At 44.4% G+C, this 21,502-nt stretch overlaps 1 protein-coding gene across 3 annotated transcripts in view; it reads right to left on the minus strand.

Annotated features, from left to right (window-relative positions):
- Positions 1–21,502, minus strand: part of abcc4 (ATP binding cassette subfamily C member 4 (PEL blood group)) — a 370,665-nt gene that overhangs the window by 16,262 nt on the left and 332,901 nt on the right. For all 3 annotated transcript variants that reach the window (XM_078221654.1, XM_078221653.1, XM_078221655.1), the window contains 2 exons: positions 10,764–10,914; positions 9,649–9,768 (listed from right to left, as the gene is read on the minus strand). In XM_078221654.1, the coding sequence (XP_078077780.1) occupies positions 9,649–9,768; positions 10,764–10,914 (271 nt within the window). The remainder of the gene's footprint in view (positions 1–9,648; positions 9,769–10,763; positions 10,915–21,502) is intronic.

The following is a 21,502-nucleotide window of genomic DNA, read 5'->3' on the forward strand; positions in this document are numbered from 1 at the left end:
GGCTTGCGGTACAGTGAGGTGCTGAGGTGACCGTCCTTAATGGAGATGCGTGTGTCCTAAAATGCAACCGATTCTGGAGAGTAGTCCATGGTGAGTCGGATGGTGGGATGGAACTGGTTGATGTCATCATATAGTTGTTTCAGTGATTGTTCACCATGAGTCCAAAGGCAGAAAATGTCATCGATGCATCTAGTGGATAGCATCGGTTGAAGGTCCTGTGCGGTGAAGAAGTCTTGTTCGAACCTGTGCATGAAGATGTTGGCATATTGAGGTGCGAATTTGGTCCCCATGGCTGTTCTGCGTGTCTGGATGATCATCCAGCTTCTGACTATCCACTCTGCCCATGCCCCTCATAATCTTGTAGATTTCTATCAGGTCGTCCCTCAACCTCCGTTGTTCCAGTGAGAACAAACCAAGTTTCTCCAATCTCTTCTTTTAGCTAATGCCCTCCATACCAGGCAATATCCTGGTAAATCTTTTCTGTACCCTCTCCAAAGCCTCCACATCCTTCTGGTAGACCAGAATTGAACACTATATTCCAAGTGCGGCCTAACTAAGGTTGTATAAAGCTGCAACATGACTTGCCAATTTTTAAACTCAATGCCCCGGCCGATGAAGACAAGCATGCCGTATGCCTTCTTGACTACCTTCTCCATCTGTGTTGCCACTTTCAGTGATCTGTGTACCTGTACACCCAGATCCATCAGCCTATCAATACACTGCCACTTACTGTATATTTCCCATCTGTATTAGACCTTCCAAAATGCATTACTTCACATTTGTCCGGATTAAACTCCATCTGCCATCTCTCCGTCCAAGTCCCCAACTGATCTATATCCTGCTGTATCCTCTGACGGTCCTCATCGCTATCCGCAATTCCACCAACCTTTGTGTTGTCCGCAAACTTATTAATCAAACCAGTTACATTTTCCTCCAAATCATTTATATATATTACAAACAGCAAAGGTCCCAGCACTGATCCCTGAGGAATGCCACGAGTCACAGCCCCCCATTCAGAAACATACCCTTCCACTGCTACCCTCTGTCTTCTATGACCGAGCCAGTTTTGTATCCATCTTGCCAGCTCACCTCTGATCCCGTGTGAGATCAGAGGTACCAGTCTGCCATGAAGGACTTTGTCAAAGGCCTTACTGAAGTCCATGTAGACAACATCCACTGCCCTACCCTCTTCAATCATCTTCTTCACTTCCTCAAAAAACTCGATCAAGTTAGTGAGACACGACCTCCCCTTCACAAAAGCATGTTGCCTCTTGCTAATACATCTACTTATTTCCAAGTGGGAGTAAATCCTACTTGAAGAATTCTCTCCAATAATTTCCCCACCACTGACATAAGGCTCACCGGTCTGTAATTACCTGGATTTGCTACCCTTTTTAAACTTGTTTTTTTTCCCTGAGCAACAGGAAACAGGAAACCAGAAATAGGTCGCAGGGAGACCTGGGATGGTTTTTTACCCAATAAATTTGAACGGGGATGTAACCCGAGACTCTACATGTGTAGAGTCTCCCACCCTTCCCCCTCCTCTAACCTAAAAAAAAAGACTCAGTGCGAGAGCAGGTGAGCTTTTTTTTTCTTTTTCTTTTCTCTTTCGTTTCTTATTAAGGGAAGTTAGCAGAGATGTCAGTGCAGGCAGTGCAATGTTCCTCCTGTGGGATGTTTGAGGTGAGGGACACCATTAGTGTCCCAGCTGAGTACATCTCAGGGAAGTGCACTCAATTCCAGCTCCTTGAAGACCGTGTTAGGGATCTGGAGCTGGAACTGGATGAACTCAGTATCATTTGGGAGGCAGATCAGTTATAGATAAAAGCTACAGGGCGGTTCATACTCCCAGGAATGAGGATACTTGGGTGACTGTTAGAAGGGATAAGAAGCAGTCAGTGCAGCGATCCCTTGTGGCCGTTCCTCTGTATAACAAGTACACCGTTTTGGATACTGTTGGGGAGGACGACTTACCAGGGGTAAGCCATGGGATACAGGTCTCTGGCACAGAGTCTGCCCCTGTTGCTCAGAAGGGAAAGGGCGGGAGGATTAGTCATTGGGGACTCCATAGTTAGGGGGACAGATAGGAGATTCTGTGGGAACGAGAGAGACTCGTGGTTGGTGTGTTGCCTCCCAGGTGCCAGAGTCCGTGATGTCTCGGATCGTGTTTTCGGGATCCTTAAGGGGAAGGGGACCAGCCCCAAGTTGTGGTCCACATAGGCACCCAAGACACAGGTAGGAAAAGAGATGGGGATGTAAGGCAGAAATTCAGGGAGTTAGGGTGGAAGGTGTAATGTGCAAGTTTGCGGATGACACAAAGATGGCTGGAATTGCGGAGAGCGAAGAGCATTGTCGGGCAATACAGCAGGATATAGATAGGCTGGAAAATTGGGCGGAGAGGTGGCAGATGGAATTTAATCCGGATAAATGCGAAGTGATGCATTTTGGAAGAAATAATGTAGGGAGGAGTTATGCAATAAATGGCAGAGTCATCAGGAGTATAGAAACACAGAGGGACCTAGGTGTGCAAGTCCACAAATCCTTGAAGGTGGCAACACAGGTGGAGAAGGTGGTGAAGAAGGCATATGGTATGCTTGCCTTTATAGGACGGGGTATAGAGTATAAAAGCTGGAGTCTGATGATGCAGCTGTATAGAACGCTGGTTTAGGCCGCATTTGGAGTACTGCGTCCAGTTCTGGTCGCCGCACTACCAGAAGGACGTGGAGGCATTGGAGAGAGTGCAGAGAAGGTTTACCAGGATGTTGCCTGGTATGGAGGGTCTTAGCTATGAGGAGAGATTGGGTAAACTGGGGTTGTTCTCCTTGGAAAGACGGAGAATGAGGGGAGATCTAATAGAGGTATACAAGATTATGAAGGGTATAGATAGGGTGAACAGTGGGAAGCTTTTTCCCAGGTCGGAGGTGACGATCACGAGGGGTCACGGGCTCAAGCTGAGAGGGGCGAAGTATAACTCAGACATCAGAGGGACGTTTTTTACACAGAGGGTGGTGGGGGCCTGGAATGCGCTGCCAAGTAGGGTGGTGGAGGCAGGCACGCTGACATCGTTTAAGACTTACCTGGATAGTCACATGAGCAGCCTGGGAATGGAGGGATACAAACGATTGGTCTAGTTGGACCAAGGAGCGGCACAGGCTTGGAGGGCCGAAGGCCTGTTTCCTGTGCTGTACTGTTCTTTGTTCTTTGAAGGGGGGGAGGTTTAACACAGATATCAGAAGGACATATTTCACACAGAGGGTCGTGAGGGCCTGGAATGTGTTGCCGGGCAAGGTGGTGGAGGCGGACACACTGGGAACGTTTAAGACTTATCTAGACAGCTATATGACCGGAGTGGGAATGGAGGGATACAAAAGAGTGGTCTAGTTTGGACCAGGGAGCGGCGCGGGCTAATTGTTCCTTGTTTCTCGTTTCAAGGCTTCATTCTATGATCATCTTGCTGGTGCCAGTACAGAGCGAGACTGCGGATAGTTGGGAACCTGTCTCGGGGGCAGGGAATTCATATGGTGTTCATGGAAGTGGAAATGATTAGGGTTGGGAAGCATTTTCCGATCAGGGCCATTGTGATCTCCTGGACTCGTTTCGATCGCCTCAGGGGGTCGGAGAGGAATTTCCCAGATTTTTTTTTTCCCCATATTGGCCCTGGGGTTTTTCACTCTGGGTTTTCGCCTCTCCCTGGGGATCACATGGTCTGGAATAGGGGGGTGGGGGTGAGTTAATAGGTTGTAATGAACAAAGCATCGTAGCTGTGAGGGACAGCTCGGTGGATAGGATATTGGTATGTAGATAGGCTGGAAAATTGGGCGGGGATCCTGGATTCAGGATTCAATCCTGGACCGGGGAGCGGCGCGGGCTTGGAGGGCCGAAGGGCCTGTTCCTGTGCTGTATTGTTCTTTGTTCTTTGAAGCTTAGAGCTAGAACAAACAGAGTTGTTATCTCTGCTTTGTTACCTGTGCCACGTGCTAGTGAGGAGAGGAATAGGGAGAGAGAGCAGTTGAACACGTGGCTACAGGAATGGTGCAGGAGGGAAGGATTCAGATACCTGGATAATTGGGATTCATTCTGGGGTAGGTGGGACCTCTACAAACGGGATGGTCTTCACCTGGACCAGAGGGGTACCAATATTCTGGGGGGGAAATTTATGAATGCTCTTCGGGAGGGTTTAAACTAATTCGGCAGGGGAATGGGAACCTGAATTGTTGCTCCAGTGTACAGGAGGATGTGAATGGTGAGGTCATGAATAAGGTTTCAAAGTCGCATGAATGTACTGGCAGGCAGGAAGGTGTTTTGAAGTGTGTCTACTTCAACGCCAGGAGCATCCAGAATAAGGTGGGTGAACTTGCAGCATGGGTTGGTACCTGGGACTTCGATGTTGTGGCCATTTCGGAGACATGGATAGAGCAGGGACAGGAATGGTTGTTGCAGGTTCCGGGGTTTAGATGTTTCAGTAAAATCAGGGAAGGTGGTAAAAGAGGGGGAGGTGTGGCATTGTTAGTCAAGGACACTATTATGGTGGCAGAAAGGACTTTTGATGAGGACTCGTCTACTGAGGTAGTATGGGCTGAGGTTAGAAACAGGAAAGGAGAGGTCACCCTGTTGGGAGTTTTCTATAGGTCTCCGAAAAGTTCCAGAGATGTAGAGGAAAGGATTGCAAAGATGATTCTGGATAGGAGCGAAAGTAACAGGGTAATCGTTATGGGGGACTTTAACTTTACAAATATTGACTGGAAACGCTATAGTTCGAGTACTTTAGATGGGTCAGTTTTTGTCCAATGTGTGCAGGAGGGTTTCCTGACACAGTATGTAGATAGGCCAACAAGAGGCGAGGTCCCATTGGATTTGGTACCGGGTAATGAACCAGGCCAGGTGTTAGATTTGGAGGTAAGTGAGCACTTTGGTGATAGTGACCACAATTCGGTTACGTTTACTTTAGCGATGGAAAGGGATAGGTATATACCGCAGGGCAAGAGTTATAGCTGGGGGAAAGGAAATTATGATGCGATTAGGCGAGATTTAGGTGGCATAGGATGGGGAAGAAATCTGCAGGGGATGGGCACAATTGAAATGTGGAGCTTGTTCAAGGAACAGCTACTGCGTGTCCTTGATAAGTATGTACCTGTCAGGCAGGGAGAAAGTGGTCGAGCGAGGGAACCGTGGTTTACTAAAGAAGTTGAATCTCTTGTGAAGAGGAAGAAGGAGACTTATGTAAAGATGAGACATGAAGGCTCAGTTAGGGCGCTTGAGAGTTACAAGTTAGCCAGGAAGGACCTGAAGAGAGAGCTAAGAAGAGCCAGGAGGGGACATGAGAAGTCTTTGGCAGGTAGGATCAAGGAAAACCCTAAAGTTTTCTATAGGTATGTCAGGAATAAAAGAATGACTAGGGTAAGATTAGGGTCAGTCAAGGACAGTAGTGGGAAGTTGTGCGTGGAGTCTGAAGAGATAGGAGAAGCGCTAAATGAATATTTTTCGTCAGTATTCAAACAAGAAAAAGACAATGTTATCGAAGAGAATACTGAGATACAGGCTATTAGACTAGACGGGATTGAGGTTCACAAGGAGGAGGTGTTAGCAATTCTGGAAATTGTGAAAATAGATAAGTCCCCTGGGCCAGATGGGATTTATCCTAGGATTCTCTGGGAAGCTCGGGAGGAGATTGCAGTGCCTTTGGCTTTGATCTTTATGTCGTCATTGTCTACAGGAATAGTGCCAGAAGACTGGAGGATAGCAAATGTTATCCCCTTGTTCAAGAAGGGGAGTAGAGACAACCCTGGTAATTATAGACCAGTGAGCCTTACTTCTGTTGTGGGCAAAGTTTTGGAAAGGATTATAAGAGATAGGATTTATAATAATCTAGAAAGGAACAATTTGATTAGGGATAGTCAATACGGTTTTGTGAAAGGTAGGTCGTGCCTCACAAACCTTATTGAGTTCTTTGAGAAGGTGACCAAAGAGGTGGATGAGGGTAAAGCAGTTGATGTGGTGTATATGGATTTCAGTAAAGCGTTTGATAAGGTTCCCCATGGTAGGCTATTGCAGAAAATACAGAGGCATGGGATTGAGGGTGATTTTGCAGTTTGGATCAGAAATTGGCTAGCTGACAGAGGGTGGTGGTTGATGGGAAATGTTCATCCTGGAGTTCAGTTACTAGTGGTGTACCGCAAGGATCTGTTTTGAGGCCACTGCTGTTTGTCATTTTTATAAATGACCTGGATGAGGGCATAGACGGATGGGTTAGTAAATTTGCGGATGACACTAAAGTCGGTAGAGTTGTGGACAATGCAGAAGGATGTTGCAGGTTACAGAGGGACATAGATAAGCTGCAGAGCTGGGCTGAGAGGTGGCAAATGGAGTTTAATGCGGAAAAGTGTGAGGAGATTCACTTTGGAAGGAGTAACAAGAATACAGAGTACTGGACTAATGGTAAGATACTTGGTAGTGTGGATCTCGGTGTCCATGGCATAGATCCCTGAAAGTTGGCAACCAGGTTGATAGGGTTGTTAAGAAGGCGTACAGTGTGTTAGCTTTTATTGGTAGAGGGATTGAGTTTCGGAGCCATGAGGTCATGTTGCAGCTGTACAAAACTCTAGCGCGGTCGCACTTGGAGTATTACGTACAGTTCTGGTCGCCGCATTATAGGAAGGATGTGGAAGCATTGGAAAGGGTGCAGAGGAGATTTACCAGGATGTTGCCTGGTATGGTGGGAAGGTCTTATGAGGAAAGGCTGAGTGATTTGAGGCTGTTTTCGTTAGAGAGAAGAAGGTTAAGAGGTGACTTAATAGAGGCATACAAGATGATCAGAGGATTAGATAGGGTGGACAGTGAGAGCCTTTTTCCTCGGATGGTGATGGCTAGCACGAGGGGACATAGCTTTAAATTGAGGGATGATAGATATAGGACAGATGTCAGAGGTAGGTTCTTTACTCAGAGAGTAGTAAGGGCGTGGAATGCCCTGCCTGCAACAGTAGTGGACTCGTCAACATTAAGGGCATTTAAAGGGTCATTGGATAAACATATGAATGATATTAGAATAGTGTAGGTTAGATGGGCTTTAGATTGGTTTCACAGGTCGACGCAACATTGAGGGCCTAAGGGCCTGTACTGCGCTGTAATGTTCTATGTTCTAAACAAAGGAACAATATTGGGCATTTGCCAATCCTCTGGGGACCACCTCTGTAAGAGTTTTAACAACACCAGGTTAAAGTCCAACAGGTTTATTTGGTAGCAAATACCATTAGCTTTCGGAGCGCTGCTTCTTTGTCAGATGGAGTGGAAATCTGCTGTGCCCATGCTGTGTCCAAACTCTTACTGTGTTTACCCCAGTCCAACGCCGGCATCTCCACATCATGACTACCACCTCTGTAGCCAGTGAAGATACAAAGATTTCTCTCGAGGCCCGAGCAATTTCCCCCGTTGCCTCTGTCAGTATTCTGAGGTATATCCCATCAGGCCTGGGGATTTGTTTACTTTCATGCTTTTCAAGACACCCAATACCATCTCCTTTTTAATCACAACATGATCCAAACTACCTACACACCCTTCATCAGCCACCAAGTCCTTCTCTTTGGTAAATACTGACGCAAAATACTCATTTAATACCTCACCCATTTCCACTGGCTCCACGTATATATTTCCTCCCCTGTCCTTGAGTGTTCCAACCCTCTCCTTGGCTACTCTCTTGCTCTTTACATATGTATAAACAATCACAAGAGAAAATGTACGAGGCAAACAAACAGGACTAAATGCTGACAAGTCCTCTGGATCTGAAAGCTTGCATCCTAGAGTCGTAAAAGAAGTTACTCCAGAGATAGTGGACCAGACATTGCTGTCCTTGTGCAGGGCATAACTGGATCAGGTGGGGGTGGGAGGGGAGGAGCGGGACATGATTCTGCCTGTCCCCATTCCTGCTTGTGTTACTTTTAAGGGTGCAGAATAAGGGTGTGGGAACAAGCCTGAATCGCAGTAATCCTGACGCTGATGGCTCCATCGCAGATGATTTCAGATCCAGTGAATGGAGAAGGGAATTCTAACCTGTCTGCTTCAGCATGTGCCTGCCTCAGGACTGCTTCAGCCTATTTCTGTAACCCCACTTTCAGACTGACAAACTGTAAATTGTGGAATTTACATAGCTCAGTGCTGGAGTCCTAACCATTTGAATGGCTTGCATGAAGCAACTCAGTGTATTGTAACCAAATTTGCTGATGGTATAAATATGTGGAGATGCCGGCGTTGGACTGGGGTAAACACAGTAAGAAGTTTAAGAACACCAGGTTAAATAAACCTGTTGGACGTTAGCCTGGTGTTGTTAAACTTCTTACGATATAAATACAGGCAGGAAAGCAAGTTGTAAGGAAGCAAAGGGTGAGATCTTACCTGCCATCCACAGCACGCTCCCGCTGCAGTGAATTTGGTGGTCAGCCAAATCTCTGTTCACTGCGGCGGGATAGGAAATTCCCACCGGCGTGAACGGTGGTAAGATTTCGGCCAAACAGTCTGCAAAGGTAGCTCATGCAAGCGGGCAAATATATGGCAGATATTGAGAGATTATCCACTTTGGTGATAAGAGTAGAAAAGCAGATTATAATTTAAATTATGAGGGATTGTAGAATGCTGTAATAGAGAGGGATCTGGGTGCTCTTGTATATGAATTACAAAAAGTCAGCATGCAGATGTGCTAAGTAATTCGCAAGGCAAATGGAATGTTGGCCTTGTTTTGCAAGGGGGACAGAGTTGAAACAGGGAAGCCTTGTTATAACTCTACAGGGCATTGCTGAAACTGCAGTGTACAATTTTGAATTTGTTACTTAATGAAAGATGGACTTGAATTGGAAGCAGTTGAGAGAAGGTTCACTAGGCCCATCCCTGGGATGGAAGAGCTCACTTATAAGGAAAGTTTAAGCAGGTTTCACCTGTACTGTGGATCTGAAGAACAGTTATATGGACTTAATATGTTATCTCTGTTTCCTTCTCCATAGATATTGCCAGACCTGCTGAGTTTTCCAGCATTTTCTGTTTGCATTGCCCAACCCTAATTGACCATGATAAGAAGGTGGTGAGCTGCTTTCTTGAACCGCTGCAGTCTAGGTGTACCCACAGTACTGTAAGGAAGGGAGTTCCAGGACTTTTACTTGGAGCAGTGAAGGAGTGGTGATGTAGTTCCAAGTCAGGGATAGAGTATGACTTGGAGAGGAACTTGCAGGTGGTGGTGTTCCCATGCCTTCCCATGTTCTTCCAGGTGATGTGGGCTGCAGGTTTGGAAGGTGCTGTTGTAGAAGCCTAGATGAGTTGCTCCAGTGCATTTTTTGATGGTACACACTGCTGCTATTGTGCATCAGTGGTAGAGAAAGTTAATGTTGAATGTGCTGGACAGATGCCAATCAAGCTGGCTGATTTGTGCAACTCTTCAATCCCAATACTCGTACTTGCAGCAGGTCACTGGGGACTTAACAAAACTTGAGCTGAGAGATTCCATTCTTACAATCATCCACTGAGCTAAATTTATTTTCAATTTGTACAGTGGACTATTTCCATAGAAATAGCTGATAATTTTTTCTTTGCTTTTTAAAGAATTTTAATGGCAGCATGCAAATGATTAAGGAGTTATGAAAATGATTAAAATCACGTGAAGCATTTCACCTGAATGAAGATCTTGGTGTTCGTCAAATTTTGCTTGAAACTGTGGCTCTGTTTTTGTGGCACGAATCGTCCAAATTCCTTGAAGGGACGAAGACAGATGGGAGAAAACTGGGCTTCGAGCTGAATTAGAAAATCAACATATGTTTCAATAACCTTTGGTGTTAATTTTAAATGTTATTTCCTTTCACGATTAATAGCATATTCTTTGTATATATTTTAAAATCATTGCATGTGTGCTTCTTGTTACATCACATTTTTGTGTTGAAATTTTCCATTATTCTTGGCACAGCATAATTTCACATACATTTTTATTTTTGCTTTGGGGGCAAGGTAGAGGTTTGATGGAGGTGGTCAATTTGACAGGGGCAGAGCTCTGACACCCACTTATTCTTGTTCATCATAGACCCAAATCATTTTCTGGATTGAGATTCAGAGATGGAGAGCTGACTCTCAACAGTTTTACTGTTGTCAAGACGCAGTCCTCTAGTACCAGCTAGGAAGCTGCAGCAGAGATGTCACTACAGCACCTCAAAATTGAAAATTGGCAGAACTACTTCATATCTATTGTATTTTAAAAATGGTGTAGTCACAGCATTCCAAAAGTATTACACTATTAACATTATGTGAAGGGGTCTCCTACAGTAGCTACAATTAAGCCAACCTTAGAACAAAATTAAATCAGTTCTATGTAACATGATTAATGTGAAAAAACAGACAATAGCAAACTTCATCAGATGGAGCTGAAAATCATCCCTTACTGGCCAAAATTGGTGATCAAAGCCGAACTATCACTGACAGAACTTGCAATACCAAAGTAAATTCAATGTCACCAGCAAAATAGTACATGGGAACAAATCATATCATTAATCATATAATCACCAAGAAGAAGAAAGGAAGCAGTGCAGCTTGCATAAATATTCCTCTTTGCAGTGATCAACATTGGAAGATGTAAAAAAAAGTCTTGACAATGTAATCCCTTTTCCTCTTTACTCCGTTCCACTTCCCCTACTTGCCCTCCCTCCCTCCTCCTCTTCACTCCCCTGTGTTAACTTCAGAAAGCTATCTTGAATGCAATTTTAAAAACTCTGTAATTTAATTTTCAGTGTCCTACTTACTGGTTGATTCCATGCGTTTAATGTCACGTGATGTTTCCAAGAAATAGCGCCGGAGTAAAAAGAACACAATGACAAGTGGAGTGATTGGAATAAGTATCCAAGGAATAACAGATACTGCCACAGCTATCACACCCAAGATCTGCAGAAAAGTCTTTAAGACAAAAAGCATTTACTGTTACTATCTCATGAACAACCAGTTCAATTACAAGATATAGTGGAACTCCGCCTGGAAGGGATCCCACTGCAAATAGGAGTCTACCAAAATAAAGCCAAACCCATTAGCTCTTAACAGGAGCATAGGTATTTATACATATGTAATTCTGATCTTTTAATTTTTATTAATTATTCATCAATTTAAATTTGCAGTGTTCCAGTTTTTAAATAATATCTATTCTGTTTATTTGAAGTTAAATTATAATACAGTAATTACCTATTTTGTCTCAAACTAATTGATTCATAGAATCCCTACAGCGCAGAAAGAGGCCATTTGGCCCATCGAGTCTGCATCGATCACAATCCCACCCAGGCCCTATCCCCACAACCCCACACATCTACACCACTAACCCCCTGACACTAAGGGGCAATTAGCATGGCCAATCAACCTAACCCGCACATCTTTGGACTGTGGGAGGAAACCGGAGCACCCAGAGGAAACCCAAGCAGACTCCACACCGACAGTCAACCAAGCTGGAAATTGAACCCAGGCCCCTGGCGCTGTGAGCCCACTGTGCCGCCCCTACTGAAATTCTGAAGTGCCCCAGATTGCACCATGATGTTGTTGAGTCTCGAGTCTCATCTGGGACAATTATTTCATCCATATCAATAGTAACTATGCATCCATATTAACACAATTGTAGGTGAAAAGATATTTTAAAAAATTAAAAGATCTATTCTAGATGGCTCAGGAGTAGAAGTTACTTTTCTAAATTTGCTGGGTAAAATTATCTCAGGATAACCCTCCCACTCACCTTTTCATGTCAGATATCACTTATACTGGCTCTGCTGTGTAAAAGAAAAACCCAGTTGCTGCAGCAGTGCAAATGTACATGGAATCGACTTCCTTCACATTTCCATGTGACTACAATTCTGAATGTTCCCCAAGCATGGTGAGGAAGGATGGTATTTATATAATGACACACAGAAATAGGACAGGTTTTGTATGAGCCTCTGTGGTATTTCTATAATGATGCACAAAAATAGCACAGTTGGTGTATGAGCCTCTTGTCCATGCCTTCATTAGTTCAGTGAGTCTGGGATAATTTCTTTAGACTGCAAGCTAACTTATATTGTCCCAATGTTTAAAAAAAAGAGGTAACTTGGAGCCAGGGAGCTACAGTTCTATCAGTTTGTCATCCATATTTGACAAGATGTAATAAGGGTTCATAAGAGATGTCCTATTAAAATTACTGAGACATAGAAGAGACCATTACAAATTTACCACATGGATTCCAAAAATAAGGTTGTCTTGTACAAATTTGATAAGTTTTTTCAAGAACTCATGAGGATAATGGATGAGGGAAATCCTGTAGACAATTCTACACCTGGACATTCAGAAAGTCTTTGATAAATACGTCATACAAGGCTACGTCACAAGATAGAAACTGGTAGGAGTCTGAAAACTTGGATTTGGAATTGGCTGCAATCTCAGTCAAAAATACAATGTGTTCCAGCTTGAAGAAATGTTACTAGTGTTGCTTCCCAAGGAACAATTGTAGGTCAGTGACTGTTCACTGTCTTTACAAATGACCTGATCAGTGAGGTTGGAAATATGATAACTGGGATAGCAAATGACAGAAAAATCTATGCAAGGGTAAAGGCAGCAAAAAGACTAATAAAATCCAATAAGATTTAGAACTGTCCTGTGTTTTTGATCTTTTTCACCTCCACCTTCCCCACTGTCCCGACATTCCCATCAACGCACCATTTCACTATCCTGGAACTATCTTCCTGAACTAACCTTACCATGCAACCTGCCAACATCAAAAGCCTCCTTGAAAACTAGCTCTTTCAATTGCAACTTCGATCACCTCCATTAATCTGCCTCCACAGGACTCAATGTCATATTAACTCCAGTAAAGTGATTTCAGTCATTTAGTTTTTGAGAGGCACTATACAAGTGTAGGTTATAAATATTTATATTAACTATGGAAAGTGGCATATGTAAGATCTACTATACAAACTGTCAATTCTCCCCTCTAATCACAACTCCACATTAGAACCCGAGATAGATGATTTTTAGGTGTAAGCACAAATTATTTAATCTCACTGGGTACAAAGCACATATCTTCAAACATTCTTGGCAGAACATTATGAGATTCAAAGATCTGGGGCTGGAGATGGGTCTGGAAAGGAAATCTCAAAGGTCGCCAGTGGGTTGGCAGGGTTTCCAGTTCCATTTGACTTTGTTAGAGGTAGGTGAGCAATAGAACGTTTAATGTTTATTTATTAGTGTCACTAGTAGGCTTACATTGCCACTGTAATGAAGTTACTGTGAAAATCCACTAGTCATAATAACACAAGAACGAGGAGCAGGGGTAGGCCATTTGGCCCCTCGAGCCTGCTCCACCATTCAGAAGATCATGGCTGATCTTTTCATGGGCTCAGCTCCATTTACCTGCCCACTTACCATAACCCTTAATTCCTTTACTGTTCAAAAATCTACCTATCTTTGCCTTAAAAACATTCAATGAGGTAGCCTCAACTGCTTCATTGGGCAGGGAATTCCACAGATTCACAACCCTTTGGGTGAAGAAGTTCCTCCTCAACTCAATCCTAAATCTGGTCCCCCTTATTTTGAGGCTATACCCCCTGGTTCTAGTTTCACCCGCCAGTGGAAACAACCTCCCTGCTTCTATCTTATCCATTCCCTTCATATTTTTATATGTTTCTATAAGATCTCCCCTCATTCTTCTGACTTCCAATCAGCATAGACCCAGCCTACTCAATCTCTTCTCATAAGCCAAACCTCTCAACTCCGGAATCAATCTAGTGAATCTCCTCTGCACCTACTCCAGTGCCAGCACATCCTTTTTCAAGTAAAGAGACCAAATCTGTACACAATACTCCAGGTGTGGCCTCACCACCACCTTATACAGCTGCAACATAACCTTTCTGTTTTACAAAGAACAATACAGCACAGGAACACGCCCTTCGGCCCTCCAAGCCTGCGCCGCTCATGTGCCCACTAGACCATTCTTTTGTATCCCTCTATTCCCAGTCTGTTCATGTGGTTATCTAGATAAGTCTTAAACGATCCCAGCGTGTCCGCCTCAATCACCTTGCTTGGCAGTGCATTCCAGGCCCCCACCACCCTCTGTGTAAAATACGTCCCCCTGACATCTGTGTTGAACCTTGCCCCGCTCACCTTGAGCCCGTGACCCCTTGTGTTCGTCACCTCCGACCTGGGAAAAAGCTTCCCACTGTTCACTCTATCTATGCCCTTCACAATTTTATACACCTATATTAGGTCGCCCCTCATCCTCCGTCTTTCCAGGGAGAACAACCCCAGTTTACTCAATATCTCCTCATAGGCTGGAGGAAATAGTTGTTCGGAGGGAGGATGTACTGGCAGTTTTGAATAAACTGAAGGTCGATAAGTCCCCTGGGCCTGATGAAATATATCCTAGGATGCTTTGGGAGGCAAGGGATGAGATTGCAGAGCCTTTGGCTTTGATCTTTGGGTCCTCACTGTCCACGGGGATGGTGCCAGAGGACTGGAGAATGGCGAATGTTGTTCCTCTGTTTAAGAAAGGGAATAGAAATGACCCTGGTAATTATAGACCGGTTAGTCTTACTTCGGTGGTTGGTAAATTGATGGAAAAGGTCCTTAGGGATGGGATTTACGACCATTTAGAAAGATGCGGATTAATCCGGGATAGTCAGCACGGATTCGTGAAGGGCAAGTCGTGCCTCACAAATTTGATTGAATTTTTTGAGGAGGTGTGTTGATGAAGGTAGGGCAGTTGATGTCATATACATGGATTTTAGTAAGGCGTTTGATAAGGTCCCCCATGGTCGGCTTATGATGAAACTGAGGAGGTGTGGGATAGAGGGAAAGTTGGCCGATTGGATAGGTAACTGGCTGTCTGATCGAAGACAGAGGGTGGTGGTCGATGGAAAATTTTCGGATTGGAGGCAGGTTGCTAGCGGAGTGCCACAGGGATCAGTGCTTGGTCCTCTGCTCTTTGTGATTTTTATTAATGACTTAGAGGAGGGGGCTGAAGGGTGGATCAGTAAATTTGCTGATGACACCAAGATTGGTGGAGTAGTGGATGAGGTGGAGGGCTGTTGTAGGCTGCAAAGAGACACAGATAGGTTGCAAAGCTGGGCTGAAAAATGGCAAATGGAGTTTAACCCTGATAAATGTGAGGTAATTCATTTTGGTAGGACTAATTTAAATGTGGATTACAGGGTCAAAGGTAGGGTTCTGAAGACTGTGAAGGAACAGAGAGATCTTGGGGTTCATATCCACAGATCTCTAAAGGTTGCCACTCAAGTGGATAGAGCTGTGAAGAAGGCATATAGTGTGTTAGCTTTTATTAACAGGGGGTTGGAGATTAAGAGCTGTGGGGTTATGCTGCAACTGTACAGGAACTTGGTGAGACCACATTTGGAATATTGTGTGCAGTTCTGGTCACCTCACTATAAGAAGGATGTGGAAGTGCTGGAAAGAGTGCAGAGGAGATTTACCAGGGTGCTGCCTGGTTTGGAGGGTAGGTCTTATGAGGAAAGGTTGAGGGAGCTAGGGCTGTTCTCTCTGGAGCGGAGGAGGCTGAGGGGAGACTTAATAGAGGTTTATAAAATGATGAAGGGGATAGATAGAGTGAATGTTCAAAGACTATTTCCTCGGGTGGATGGAGCTATTACAAGGGGGCATAACTATAGGGTTCATGGTGGGAGATATAGGAAGGATATCAGAGGTAGGTTCTTTATGCAGAGAGTGGTTGGGGTGTGGAATGGACTGCCTGCAGTGATAGTGGAGTCAGACACTTTAGGAACATTTAAGCGGTTATTGGATAGGCACATGGAGCACACCAGGATGATAGGGAGTGGGATAGCTTGATCTTGGTTTCAGATAAAGCTCGGCACAACATCGTGGGCCGAAGGGCCTGTTCTGTGCTGTGCTATTCTATGTTCTGTAGCTAAGACCCTCCATACCAGGCAACATCCTGGTAAACCTTCTCTGTACTCTCTCCAAAGCCTCCACGTCCTTCTGGTAGTGTGGCGACCAGAACTGGACGCAGTATTCCAAATGTGGATTCTCTGGGAGGCAAGAGAAGTGATTGCAGCGCCTCTGGCTCTGATCTTCAGGTCGTCGTTGGCCTCTGGTATAGTACCAGAAGATTGGAGGTTAGCGAATGTTGTCCCATTGTTTAAGAAGGGGAACAGAGACTTCCCCGGGAATTATAGACCGGTGAGTCTCACTTCTGTTGTCGGCAAGATGTTGGAAAAAATTATAAGGGATAGGATTTATAGTTATTTGGAGAGTAATGAATTGATAGGTGATAGTCAGCATGGTTTTGTGGCAGGTAGGTCGTGCCTTACTAACCTTATTGAGTTTTTTGAGAAAGTGACCAAGGAGGTGGATGGGGGCAAGGCAGTGGACGTGGTATATATGGATTTTAGTAAGGCGTTTGATAAGGTTCACCATGGTAGGCTTCTGCAGAAAATGCAGATGTATGGGATTGGGGGTGATCTAGGAAATTGGATCAGGAATTGGCTAGCGGATAGGAAACAGAGGGTGGTGGTTGATAGTAAATATTCATCATGGAGTGCGGTTACAAGTGGTGTACCTCAGGGATCTGTTTTGGGGCCACTGCTGTTTGTAATATTTATTAATGATCTGGATGAGGGTATAGTTGGGTGGATTAGCAAATTTGCTGATGACACCAAAGTCGGTGGTGTGGTAGACAGTGAGGAAGGGTGTCGTAGTCTGCAGGAAGACTTAGACAGGTTGCAAAGTTGGGCCGAGAGGTGGCGGATGGAGTTTAATGCGGAGAAGTGTGAGGTAATTCACTTTGGTAGGAATAACAGTTGTGTTGAGTATAGGGCTAACGGGAGGACTTTGAATAGTGTGGAGGAGCAGAGGGATCTAGGTGTATGTGTGCATAGATCCCTGAAAGTTGGGAATCAAGTAGATAAGGTTGTTAAGAAGGCATATGGTGTCTTGGCGTTTATTGGTAGGGGGATTGAATTTAGGAGTCGTAGCGTTATGTTGCAACTGTACACAACTCTGGTGCGGCCGCACTTGGAGTACTGTGTGCAGTTCTGGTCCCCACATTACAGGAAGGATGTGGAGGCTTTGGAGAGGGTGCAGAGGAGGTTTACCAGGATGTTGCCTGGTATGGAGGGGAGATCCTATGAGGAGAGGCTGAGGGATTTGGGATTGTTTTCGCTGGAAAGGCGGCGGCTAAGAGGGGATCTTATTGAAACATATAAGATGATTAGAGGTTTAGATAGGGTGGATAGTGATAGCCTTTTTCCTCTGATGGAGAAATCCAGCACGAGGGGGCATGGCTTTAAATTGAGGGGGGGTAGTTATAGAACTGATGTCAGGGGTAGGTTCTTTACCCAGAGGGTGGTGAGGGATTGGAATGCCCTGCCAGCATCAGTAGTAAATGCGCCTAGTTTGGGGGCGTTTAAGAGATCCGTAGATAGGTTCATGGACGAAAAGAAATTGGTTTAGGTTGGAGGGTCACAGTTTTTTTTTAACTGGTCGGTGCAACATCGTGGGCCGAAGGGCCTGTTCTGCGCTGTAATGTTCTATGTTCTATGTTCTAACCAACGTTCTGTACAGCTGCAACATCATATGCCAACTTTTATATTCTATGCCCCGTCCAATAAAGGCAAGTATGCCATATGCCTTCTTCACCACCCTCTCCACCTGTGCTGCCACCTTTAAGGATCTGTGGACTTATACACCCAGGTCCCTCTGTGTGTCGATACTCCTGATGGTTATGCCATTTATTGTATAGCTCCCCCTTACATTAGATCTACCGAAATGCATCACTTCGCATTTATCTGGATTAAATTCCGTCTGCCATTTCTCCGCCCAATGTTCCAGCCTATCTATATCCTGCTGTATTCTCTGACAATGTTCATCACTATCCGCAACTCCAGCAATCTTCGTGTCGTCCGCAAACTTACTGATCACAGCAGTTACATCTTCCTCCAAATCATTTATATATATCACAAACAGCAGAGATCCCAGTACAGAGCCCTGCGGAACACCACTAGTCACAGACCTCCAACCGGAAAAAGTCCCCTCCACTGCTACCCTCTGTCTTCTATGGCTAAGCCAGTTCTCCAACCATCTAGCTAGCTCACCTTTTATCCCGTGAGATTTAATCTTTTGCACCAGCCTGCCATGAGGTACCTTGTCAAATGCTTTACTAAAATCCATATAGACGACATCCACGCCCCTTCCCTCATCAATCGAACTCCTCCCCTCTAGCAATGAAGGATAAAATTCCATTTACCGACTTAATTACCTGCTCCACCTGCAAACCATCCTTTGGTGATTCATGCACAAGGACACCCAGGTCCCTCTGCACAGCACCATGCTGCAATTTTTTTACCATTTAAATAATAGTCCATTTTGCTGTTATTTCTGCCAAAATCGATGACTTCACATTTACCAACATTGTACTCCATCTGCCAGACCCTTGCCCACTCACTTAAACTATCTATATCCCTTTGATGACGTTTGGTGTCCTCTGCACACTTTGCTCTACCCCTCATCTTAGTGTCATCTGTGAACTTTGACACACTACACTTGGTCCCCAATTCCAAAGCATCTATGTAAATTGTAAACAATTGCAGTCACAACACTGATCCCTGAGGCACACCACTAGTCACTGATCGCCAACCAGAAAAACACCCATTTATTTCCACTCTTTGCTTTCTGTTAGTTAAGCAATCCTCTATCCATGCTTATACATTAACCGCAACGCCGTGCACCTTTATCTTATGCAGCAGCCTTTTGTGCGGTGCCGTATCAGATGCCTTCTGGAAATCCAGATAAAACCACATCTACCGGTTCTCCGTTGTCCACCGTGCTCATAGTGTCCTCAAAGAATTCCACTAAATTAGTTAACATGACCTGCCTTTCATGAACCCATGCTGTGTCTTCCCAGTGGGAAATACTGTACACAAATACTGTACACTTCACAAAATTCTCTTTTGAATTTAAACCATCATATAAATAGCAGTTTAAATTTTAATTATGCCCTTTTAAAGTAGACACAATTATGATGGCATGCTGTGTTGATGTGCCTGACACTTGATAATCTTGGGCCTCAATAAATGTAAAAAACTAAAAACAGGGATTGATGCAAAACAAGGGTGTTGAGTCATTATCACCCATCGTAAAGACTGGGAATTAAATCCCTATTTAAGGGAGGGCTATGTCAAGTGGCGTTCCTCAGGGATCAGAACTGGGACCTTTGCTGTTTGTAATATATATAAATGATTTGGAGGAAAATGTAACTGGATTGATTAGTAAGTTTGCGGACGACACAAAGGTTGGTGGATTTGCAGATAGCAATGAGGACCATCAGAGGATACAGCAGGATATAGATCAGTTGGAGATTTGGGTGGAGAGGTAGCAAATAGAGTTTAATCCAGACAAATGTGAGGTAATGCATTTTGGAAGGTCTAATCCAAATAGGAAATATACAGTAAATGGCAGAACCCTTAAGGGTATTGATAGGCAAAGGGACCTGGGTGTACAGGTACACAGGTCACTGAAAGTGGCAATGCAGGTGGAGAAGATAGTCAAGAAGGCATATGGCATGCTTGCCTTCATCGGCCGGGGCATTGAGCTTAAAAATTGGCAAGTCATGTTGCAACTTTATAGAACCTCAGTTAGGCTGCACTTGGAATATAGTGTTCAATTCTGGTCGCCACACTACCAGAAGGATGTGGAGGCTTTGGAGAGGGTACAGAAAAGATTTGCCAGGATGCTGCCTGGTATGGAGGGCATCAGCTATGAGGACAGGTTGGAGAAACTTGGTTTGTTCTCACTGAAGTGACAGAGGTTGAGGGGTGACCTGATAGAAGTCTACAAGATTATGAGAGGCCTGGACAGAGTGGATAGTCAGAAGCTTTTTCCCAGGGTGGAAGAGTCAATCACTAGGGGGCACAGGTTTAGGGTGCGAGGGGCAAGGTTTAAAGGAGATGTACGAGGCAGATTTTTTACACAGAGGGTGGTGGGTGCCTGGAACTCATTGCCAGGGGAGGTAGTGGAAGCAGATACAATAGTGACTTTTAAGGGGCATCTTGACAAATACATGAATAGGAGGGATTAGAGGGATATGATCCCTGGAAGGGAAGGGGGTTTTAGTTATATCGGGCAGCATGGTCGATGCAGGCTTGGAGGACCGAAGGGTCTGTTCCTGCGCTGTAATTTTCTTTGTTCTTTATTTGTTACTAGGAGATTGTTAAAAGGAAGATTTTACAAATCTCTCCTCCATCCTAGCTTCACTGCACCCTGCACAATCTTGTTAAAAATCTAGCTGAAGGTGGTCACAATGTGGGACTAAAATTTCTCTGGGTGTGAGGATTCCCGATATTCTGATTCATTGCGACTTTGGCAAACAAATCCATTGAAATCCTAGAGAAACAGCATAAGGGGCTCTTTTACCATAAAGGGTCTTTATAGAAAGCTATTCCCATGACTTAAGTGCTCCCGGAAAAAAATTCTACCTGGATTTTGTTGTCACTTTTTCTTTGCTGAAGTTTCTTATTTATTTTTCACTTAATTTGCTTATTTCTATCACACCTCAAAAAACAATTAGAAATTTTTTAAAAATGCAACATTATATAGAACTTCTGGATAGGTTGTAAATTCACAGTGTACAACACAATTGTACAACAATGGGTTGGTGCCAAAGGAGTCAGAATGGCAAAGTTGTATTAGTGCACAAAAAGCTGCTTCATAAGATAAAGGTGCACGGCATTAGGGATAATGTATTAGCATGGATAGAGGGAGAAGGGAGATGATTGAGGGGAAGGTTAAAGTGGGTAAAAGAGAATAAGGGGTGAGGAAACAGGAAAAGCACCATGGCTCATGATTTCTCACCCTGGCCCTGGATGAGGCCACAAAATATTTTAGTAATTTGCATAAGACCATATGATATAGGAGCAGAATTAGGCCATTTGGCCCATCAAGTCTGCTCTGCCATTCAATCATGGCTGGTATGATTCTCATCCCCATTCTCCTGCCTTCTCCCTATAACCCTTGATCCACTTATTGATCAAGAATCTCAGTCTTAAAGACACTCAATGACCTCCACAGCCCTTTGTGACAATGAGTTCCACAGATTCACCACCCTCTGGCTGAAGAAATTCCCCCTCATTTCAGTTTTAAAGGAACGTCCCTTCACTCTGGAGGTTGTGCCCTCAAGTTCTAGTCTCTCCCACTGGTGGAAACATCCTCTCCACGTCCAATCTATCGAGGCCTTTCAGTATTCTGTAAGTTTCAATTAGATCCCCCTCATCCTTCTAAACTCCAAGGAGTATAGACCCAGATTGCTCAACTACTCCTCATATCACAAACACTTTATTCCTGGGATTATTCTTGTGGACCTCCTCTGGACCTCTCCAAGGCAAGCCCATCCTTCCTTAGGTATGGGGCCCAAAACTGTTCACAATATTCCAAATGGGGTCTGAGCAGAGCATTCTACAGCCTCAGAAGTACATCCCTGCTCTTGTATTCTCGCCCTCTAGAAATGAATGCT

The sequence above is a fragment of the Mustelus asterias genome, chromosome 10 (assembly GCF_964213995.1).
Source record: "Mustelus asterias chromosome 10, sMusAst1.hap1.1, whole genome shotgun sequence".
In the NCBI taxonomy this organism is placed as follows: domain Eukaryota; kingdom Metazoa; phylum Chordata; class Chondrichthyes; order Carcharhiniformes; family Triakidae; genus Mustelus; species Mustelus asterias.